This window comes from Poecilia formosa, unplaced genomic scaffold, assembly GCF_000485575.1.
Source record: "Poecilia formosa unplaced genomic scaffold, Poecilia_formosa-5.1.2 Scaffold1, whole genome shotgun sequence".
Taxonomy (NCBI): domain Eukaryota; kingdom Metazoa; phylum Chordata; class Actinopteri; order Cyprinodontiformes; family Poeciliidae; genus Poecilia; species Poecilia formosa.
In genome coordinates, this window is record NW_006799940.1 from 833578 (window position 1) to 842944 (window position 9367).

General features: G+C 37.3%; 1 protein-coding gene across 2 annotated transcripts; it reads right to left on the bottom strand.

The window, feature by feature from the left end:
* Positions 1–1764: 1764 nt before the first annotated feature.
* hadhb (hydroxyacyl-CoA dehydrogenase trifunctional multienzyme complex subunit beta) lies at positions 1765–9048 on the bottom strand. Of its 2 annotated transcripts, none has more exons than XM_007576590.2 (16): positions 8940–9048; positions 7703–7780; positions 7484–7525; positions 7099–7195; positions 6956–7000; positions 6275–6374; positions 6048–6135; positions 5277–5464; positions 5021–5201; positions 4186–4307; positions 3957–4036; positions 3830–3877; positions 3634–3721; positions 3484–3558; positions 2258–2422; positions 1765–2169 (listed from the first exon to the last, which is right to left on the bottom strand). In XM_007576590.2, the coding sequence occupies exons 2-16, from the start codon at positions 7767–7769 to the stop codon at positions 2134–2136; spliced, it is 1422 nt and encodes a 473-aa protein (XP_007576652.1). In that variant the 5' UTR covers positions 7770–7780; positions 8940–9048; the 3' UTR covers positions 1765–2133. The 2 variants fall into 2 exon arrangements, with proteins under 2 accessions (XP_007576652.1, XP_016522313.1); XM_016666827.1 differs by having other exon boundaries at positions 7099–7204.
* Between the last annotated feature and the right edge of the window lie 319 nt (positions 9049–9367).

Here is a 9367-nt window from a genome sequence, read left to right on the forward strand (position 1 = left end):
CTTTTCCCAGTCAAATATCAGAACGACGCCATGCAGGTGCAGGATGAACTTTTAAGTCGTCTGCCAGTCACTCTCCCTCCCGGTTTTCCATATTCATGTCGCTTTTAAAATCACCAGGAAGCCCGAGCATCCCTCTTTGCCTCCTCATTAACATCAGGCGGCTCGTCAGGAGCAGCAGCGTTTTTCACAATCAATTAAGCGCGAGGTTTACTGCTGACACATCGATGCAAGTTGAAAAATATGCATGTGAATAAAAAAAATTGGGGGAAATGCAAATTTTGAAGTGTGTTTAGACTTTTAAGAGGCTTCTTTAAGGGGCTCCACACCCCTTCTGCCTAAATTCTGTTTTCATCCTCAACACAAAGCTTTCTATACATTGATCTTTTCCTCACAATACTTCCTGTTTCTGCTGAATAAAACATAGACCATCAACACCGCTTGAAGTTGTCCGTGCATCAATGCTTTCTGTCTGTCTTTGAACACAAAAAAAGTCAGAATGTGACTTTATAAAGAAAAACTAGAGCAGAAAAAAGAAATATTTTGAACATAAATATCAAAACTACTTCGCCAGCTCGTATCTAATTTGGGGAAACTGTGAAACTTGTTCCTTTAACTTTCATATGTGCAGCAGTGGGAACATCGTTTTCTGATGCAGCATCAATTTTAGTCAAGTTTTATATCAATTCATCTGGAATAATGGGACAGAAAGAAACTTCTGCTGCTAAAATAACCAAGTGGAAAACAAACCGCCTTAATTTTATTTTATGTTTAAGAAATAGTCACCTAAATCTAAATGGTTTTTCTCTAAATATGTAAGTTACCATATCAAATTATAACATTAAATGATCAACTTCCCCATCTATTCTAAAAAATGATGGATATTATCTCGAAATTTGAGATGATCAATATTTGCTAATAGATATTTAAGTTAGAATTTCTGGATTTAGCTGTAATTTGGTCATAAACTCACATATTTCTAAAGATTTTATTAATTATTTTACAATATAATCTATCAAACAAATCTTCAGTTTTTTAATGGCAAAATTATTTTCTGGAGGTTTGCCATAGATTAGTTTCAAATGTTCCAGAAATGCTTTTATTTTTATTGTTTTTTTTGTTTGTTTTTTTACATATTTCTCTTTTTACAACTTCAACACTTTGCATTAATGATTCTGAAAAAGTCAGTAATAAAACTTAACATTTGTTTTTACCTCTAATTTAAAACAAAATAAGTTGAACATTTAAAGTACATTATGAAATAATATTTAAAACTGCAAGAAATTGAAGGGATCCCAAAACACTGATGAAAAGATTAGCTTGTGCACGCCAAAAATATTTGAAAAAAATTTATTTTTAACATTTTGTTAAAGTTTCTGCATGCAGTTTTCTGTGCTGAACTGCAGTCTTATCCTAAAAAGATTTTTATTAATGTTTCAAAGAAAAAAACTTTGCAAACATGTTTGATCTGTTGTCTCTGATGGGGAGAAAGTTTGCTTTCCATTATAATAAAATTATTTCTATCTAAATTTGAGAAACTCCAGTACTGGTCAAATTTCAATTTTCAAAAATATATAAAAAATAAGCTCTAACAAAAACTTATTTTTTTAGAGATATTGACACAAAAATGTCAAAAACGTTATTTTATCACTATGCAGCTTGTGTCAAAATGTGAACGTGAACGGGCCACAAAATGAATTTCAGGGACTAATTTGCATTATTAACACCACAGTTGTGTTAAAAGCAAAATATGAAGAAACAGAATCGTTTAAGTTTCATCACACCATTTAATTCCAACAGTTTGTATGACAAAAATAGTACAGCATATATAAACATTAGGATGGCCTTGCTTCCTCTGAGCGGGTTAAACTTCGCTATGTTACATTGAACTCAGAGGAGATGCTGAGAAGACACCAGGAAACAGAGCAAACATTCCTCATCAGCATTCTGCTATAATTTAACGGGCTCCAAGCTAAAATTAATTTACAAACGAGCCCTCAAACACATTCGCATCGCTTATTCAACCTGTCCGATCAAGGCAAAGTGGTGCTTGGCCGTTCACTCAGTTGATCATATGTTAGCAAGTGTGTTGGCAGCAGACATGATGAGTATTAAGATCTAATTAAGGATCATGGGTTACTGGGGATAGGCCTCAATCACCATGGCATGACCCTGGAAGATGGAAAAATTACAAATGATGAAATATTTGTTGTGTTGTTTTTATTTTTGCTGGTTTTTAAGGTTAAGAGGAGGAAGTTACCTGTCCTCCTGCAGCGCAGGCGGCCACCAGGCCGTACTGCCCGCCCTCCTTCTTCAGCCGATGAGCCACGGTGGTCACCAGCCTGCAGCCTGTGGCTCCGAACGGGTGGCCCAGAGACAGAGAGCCGCCCCACAGGTTGAACTTATCCAACGATGGAGTCCCAATCTGCACAGATAACAGGGTCAGAGGTCAGGGGAAAACCACCAGGGAAACGTTTCCACAATTTATCGCATCAGAGAAATAAGAAGCAATTTAGTGGGATTTTATGTGATAAACCAGCAGAAAGAAGCACATGATGATACATAATCAAAATGTTAAAACATTTCAAGTGAAAACTTTTGAAAGGCAAAATAACATCAGGCCAACATAACTAGGACCGTCACAATAACAGATTTTGCAGCATGATAAGTTATTGCGATAAGCAATAATATTGTTTTAATAATGCAAGAAAAGATTCCCAAAGATGATTCAACTTTAAATTCTATTTACATTTAAAACTGGAAGACATTTTAAACATGCAAAATAAATAAAGAACCCAACAGAAACAACAAAGAAAAAGAATTATGAAGTCTGACGGAAAACTTTTGTCATTCATGTAAAAAGAGAAAAGATTATCATGCGATTAAAACATTTGTTGCTTGTTGCAAAAGGCATAAACATACAAAGATAAGCTGCAGTATGTAACTTTTATTAAAATATATATATATTTTTACCCCAATCAGAGACAGGAGGCGGGCCTTAGCGCTGTCAATCACACTCTGTCACTTCCCCCTTTGCTTTCTGCTATGCTACAGTTAGCATAGCTTGTCATGAACACTAGGGCTAGTTAGCATAGCCACAGTTGATGAAGGATAAATGGTTTTCCTGTAACCGCAAGTCATTTCTCCTCCAGTAGCATATTTAGAATAGAGTACATGAGAGTGATTGACAGCGGTAAGACCCGCCTCTTGGCTCTGATTGGTTGTTTTTGGTCAGCATTTCTACAGACGGCTCAGGGAAGTGATCGATCTTTTCACAGATTATCTGCCTCATAACACACAAATAACAAACATGTAAATATCTTTTTTTTTAATAAAAGTTACAAACCAAAGCTTTAAAGTTCATATTTATGAAACCACAATCCCTACGGGTGATTACAGAACTACCAGCTTGAACTTCAAACTTTTCCTGACAAAAATAGTTCAGCTGATCTGCATAGATTTTAATTGATTACTAATAATCTTTACCTTTGCTTTCCTGCCCATGTACGTCTGAGCGAACCAATCAGAATCCATCGCCTTCAGATTTGCCATAATCTGACCCTAAAAACACAAAAACACATCATCATGACAGAAACGAGTCGTTTATTTCTAAGACAGCTGACTGTGAGAACTTACAGCGAAAGCTTCGTGAAACTCAAACACATCGATGTCGGACAACGACAGGCCGGCCCGCTCCAGCACTTTAGGTGTAGCGTAAGTCGGCCTGCAAAAGGAAAGGAAACGGATCAGAGGAAACAAATAATAGAACATTTTCTTAACTTGCAGTTTGGAATAAAACAAGATTTTTAGGATGTTTCTGGAATAAATTTACCCCAAAAGCAGCTGATCTTTGGGGTCCTGGGACACATAGACAAAGTCTCTGTCAACGTGAAAACAGATAGCTGAGGTCACCTGAGGTCGAGTCAGAGGCGAAAATAAAACTGAGAAAGTCCAGATACCTGAGGTAGGCTTTGGGCTTGAACCCCATGGACAAGGCTTTCTCCTCAGACATGATGAGAACAGCGGAGGCGCCGTCAGTCTGAGAAAACACACAAAAACGACGAGTTTACCCACAAAATTCAAGCTGAAGATGTTCGTCAAAATTACTTCAACTAAGAAAATGTTGCAGTCAAATTAATTTAGTGTTAGTTTGTTTATCCAGACAGAAAAGTAAAAGCTGAAGTTCACCAGGAAAGACGAGTTGGCAGCAGTGACGGTGCCGTGCGGCTTGACGAAGGCGGGTTTTAGTTTGGCCATTTGCTCCATGGATGACGGACGGATACCATTGTCCTTTGAGACGATATCCCGACCTGAAACCAAAAACATGTTGGATCAGTTTATTTCAGCTGTTAGGATTTATTATATGTGCTATTTTTTTTTATTTTAGCTGAAATCTATCTCAGATTTTGTGGCTAATGTAAACAGACGACGACACGGCCAAATTTCCAGTACCGTAACTCTGAGATACTTTGGGCTATATGAAAAATTCAAACGGTTTCTGAAAGAGGAGACGTTGCACTTTCCAGCCAATATCGGGTTATTATGGTAATTTCACTCCCGCTTATTGCAGGGAGCATGTTTTACTGATGAAACACTCCTTTAATAGATGGTAAATTGCAAAACTAACTGCTAGATATTGAAAGTTCCAGATGTTATGAATAAACGGGCAAATATATTTGCTCACAGGACATTTAAAGAACTGTGTACAGTTAAAATAAGTAAAAATATCCAGGCAGAGATTTGAAACTTGAGTTAAACATCTACACTTTTCAGGATTATAATCTAAAAATTTCCTGTTTGTTTTTATAAAATTCTGGACACATTTTCTTAGATTTTTTTCAAAAAATATTTCTTTTATATTAAAGCCATGAAGAATCTCTACAGATTTAGTAACTCAAAAGATATCAATTAAACAATGACAGGAATGCGAGAGCTGCAACAACATATTTCCTTAGAAATAATCATAGAAAAGTGAAATAAGTTTAAAGTTTGGATGTCAGTTAATGACAGGATGAGGATTTACCGGGAACCTTAAAGGAAATCACGTCCTCCAGCAGCCCTTGGTCCTGAGCCTTCTTGGCCAGTGTGTGCGACCGCAGCGCGAACTCGTCCTGCTCCAGTCTGGTGACCCCAAACGCGGCGGCCAGACGGTCGGCGCTGTGGCCCATCGTCTCCGCTGTGGAGAACTCGGCAACAGCAGGGAGCTGGTCACACACGTTCAGCAAAGTTTACATCATGTCACACACAAAAGAAAAGAAGAGAAACACAACGATGCCGACCTCTGGGGCCAGATGTGCCAGCCGGATGCTGGCCAGCAGGCCCAGCCTCTGGCCGACGCTTTTGGCCTTGTTGAGGGACAGCATGGTCTTCCTCATCTTTCGGCTGTGACGGATCGGAACGTCGGACATGAACTCCACGCCGCCGGCCACGATGACGTCACACTGGCCTGCTGCAATCATCCCAACAGCTGAAGAGGCAAAGAGAGAGAACATTAACGGTGAACCACTGTGCTTCCTTGAACAGATTAGAGTTGGCCTACGGTCTATACAAAACATGTTCATTATGTTGTTTGGACCAAAATTATTCTTAAGATAATGAGATTTTAGATTTGAGCTATCTTAGAGCCAAATAATCTGCTGCTGACCACAAACCCCCAACTCAATGTTCACACTCGCACATGGAAATGGCTGCAAACAGTTCAACTTTGAAAAGCAGAAGTGGAGCCTCCTGCACAAACAAGAAGAATGCAGCAAGTGGTTTCTGAATGGTAAGTCAACTAAGCATTGTCTGGGAGACGGGCTTGTCTTCTCTGGGGTTGCTAGGTAACAGCGCAGTGCCAGCTGGATTTGTAACATTCTGAAGATTTTTGAAACAGCTCATTTCCCAGACACCAAGAAACATTAACTTATTTCCAAAAAAAAACAACTGGGTGGTTTATAGAAACAGAAGAAATCCAAATGTAGCACAAAAACGTGCAAAATGTGAATTTCCCCATCAATCCAGCCAAAATGTCTACAGAGCAGGGAGCTCTGATAGAGAGCTGAGGTCACCTGAGGTCATCGCCTGGTTGGAGGAGATGCAGGCCATGGTGACGGTGTGAGAGGGAATCTTGTCAGAGAAGCCGGCCCCCAGCGCCGCCTGGAAAACAACAAGAAGGTCATCCTGAAAAACTTCAGATCCAGATCACACAGATTCAGTAAGAGCGAGCGAGCGTGTGTGTGTGTGTGTGTGTGTGTGTGTGTGTGTGTGTGTGTGTGTGTGTTGTGTGTGTTTATACCTCCCGGGCCACGTTGCTGGTCTTAACCTCCTGGATGACCGTCCCATATATGAGGTAATCCACAGCGTCCTTCGGTATTCCTGTCCTGTTCAGCAAACCCCTAGAAAAACACAAGCAGAGAATTAAAGAGAAATACGAGGAAGACTGGAAGAAAACACTTAAAAAAATTATTTTACAGCAGATTTCCAACACCTGAAGTCCCTAACACCAAGTTTGTCATCTAATTTAGAGTCCAATATTTTATATCAAATATTTGCACAGTGTGAGTAGTTATTGTTAATTTTAAATATATTGTTTTTAGCATTTTAAGAACTTTTTTGTGTGAATCGTAATACCTGATGCTGCTGTTACAACTGGATTTAAGGGATTTGAAAGTTTTCCTTGTGCATTAAATGAAATGTGGATGCACGCTTAAAGCTCCTTACATTAATCTAAGATGCAACAATAAAAGGAGTTCATGTGACCTCATCTGAAATCTTTATGTAATTAAACATTTCTTAAAAGTTTTAAATCTTTATTTTACCCAGATACTTTATTTTCTACACAAACTATGATTAGTTTAGCTTATATCAGGTCCTTATTTTCACTTTTAAAACTATGTTTCTGAACAACTTTTTGTTTTTTTTTCCTCAGTTACGGTTTTGGCTTAAAGTCAATTTGAAAACAGAAGCACAAACTTACTGAAGAGCTGCTCTGGCCAGGTCATGGGGCATTAAGTCAGCATACCTGTCACCAACGATGAAGGAGACGTTTTATAGCATAATCAAGCTGTTTCACAATCTATGGGAACATAAACTCAGTTTTTAAAAACAAAACAAACGCACGTGGTTCCAGACAAGAGGAAAGGGGTTCGAACTCCTTCAACCAGCACGATGTTCTTCACCCCGGGTCGAGCCAGAGTCTTCTTGCTTTTAGTTTGAACTGAGAAAAAACAATTTTATCAATGCCAACAGTCGTATCTCCATTATCTCAATGGGAAGCTGTCATGTTTTGTTACAGTAGATACCTTTGATAGTGTTTTACAAACGCAGTGCAACTTAAATGCTTAAAAAGTTAATTTACATGATGATAATTAGCATAAATATAAACTGCATAACAGTGGGGAAGAACTCAATCCCCTTTTGATCCTTCATTTGTAATCAAAATACTAAACTTAAATTATTTAATAAAATTACGCAGGTTTATATAATATAAAATGGCATTTGTTACCTTGAGCCTGGAGCTGTGTTGTTGTACTGAGGGAGCGTGCAACTGTGAGAAAAATAAAAAAATTGACTTAAAATTATGATTATTACTATTACCCTGCAGCTGCAGGGAAAAAAGTAACAATTACACAGAAATAACATGGTAAGACGTTTTGCTGTTTTTCTGATTGCTGGAAGTTATTTTCAGTAATTTAAACTGTTAAAAAAAAATAAAAGAAGTTACCAGATCGCACGGCCCAAGACTGGCCGACGGCGCAGGTCCGCATCGTGTTCAGCAACATGGAGGCCATTATGCTACAGACTGGAGAAAAAATGATTTACTTTGAATTTTAGCCTGAAGTTTTAAAACAAAAATAAAACATAAACATAGAAACCTTTAATTAAAATAATAATAAAACTGTAAGCCATGTTAATTTAGTAAGTTGCAATTTTCTGGTAAAAAAAATATAAATTGTTAGGAAAAAATACAAAAGTCTATTATGAATTATAGAATATTTCTCTATTGTAATCATGTTTAAGTGTGAAATCTACAAAATTCACAATAAGGAAGAAAGAATGGATGGACAGACAAAGAATGGTGGAACAAATGAAACTTTAAACAAGGGGGAAAAAATATGTTTTTCCTTTTTCCACAATAAATCAGGTCTGAAAAAACACTTAAACCACATTTCATGCTTTTTCATCGTTTAAACCGTTTATAAACGGTTTCTTCCTGAAATGTCAAATAACTAAAGACACCTTTTTTTCTGAATGACGGATCGACACATTCAAGTAACATTAAGATATTTTTGAAGGCAAACTGTCAATTTCACTGTACTTGAGATGATACCATGCCCTAAATTTCTAAATAGAACTGTTCTTGGTCTCAAATTTTAGTTTTTCCTTCGCGGTAATAAATATTTGACAATTAATACTGCCATATAAATAGCCTAAGAAAATGAGGTAGACAGCTAGAAGCGCTGAAAAATGTCTAAAAGTACACCATTATCGTACGATAATTTCCAACAAACTAATCTTTAATATTAAGTGTTATTTATTTTCTAAATACGCCTTGAATTTATTTAATATGAATTATTATGTGCGTCAGTTTGACATATTCCTGGGTCACCCCTGCCCAACCCCTGCTGCAGCGACCTTTCACCTACATTCCTCTCCTACAGAATGACAGACAAAAAAACAACTATCATTGCCTCAAACGGTGTCATTTCTCAAAAAACTCCACAGAGACGCGTCAATACTTGTAACAGCATTTAAATGCAAATAAGACGTCATCAGAGAAGCCGTTTACGGCAAAAATAGATGAAGCTATGCAAGCTAACGTAAGAGCGAAGCTAGCTGACTTTTACTGCTAGCTTAAAAATTGTAACGCTAGTCAAGACTTTAGACATCTTTTCCGCGCAAATAAAAACATTTTCTGTTTTAATGTTTTCATTAACAGCCTCGACGACGTTTCATCTTACCTTTACGTGTGCTGCTTCTTTGCCACCAATGCTTCCCTGTTGAATGATAGACTGCACAGGACTACAACAACCGCTGTAAAGGACCCAAAATAACTATGGCGCCTGTAATAAATGCCGATAATGAATAAATTGAAAAAAAAAAATCAATAAAACGTCAGACATACGTTAAAGACCTACATTAAACACTTGTATCAAATATTTAACATATATTTGTGGATTATTGTCAGCATTCTATTAAAGCTAAAGTTGAAAAGTTAATGTTTTAGTTCAGGTAATTGTCAAGTTGACTCAAGGTCCTTCTTCAGTCTGCTGCATGAACTAATTACGCTCTTGCACCCCCAATGGCCAAAGTACTATTTTACGCGTACATTTTATTATATCAGCAGTTTTTTATTGCCTTCTGTCACTGAAATAATATCAATTTAATT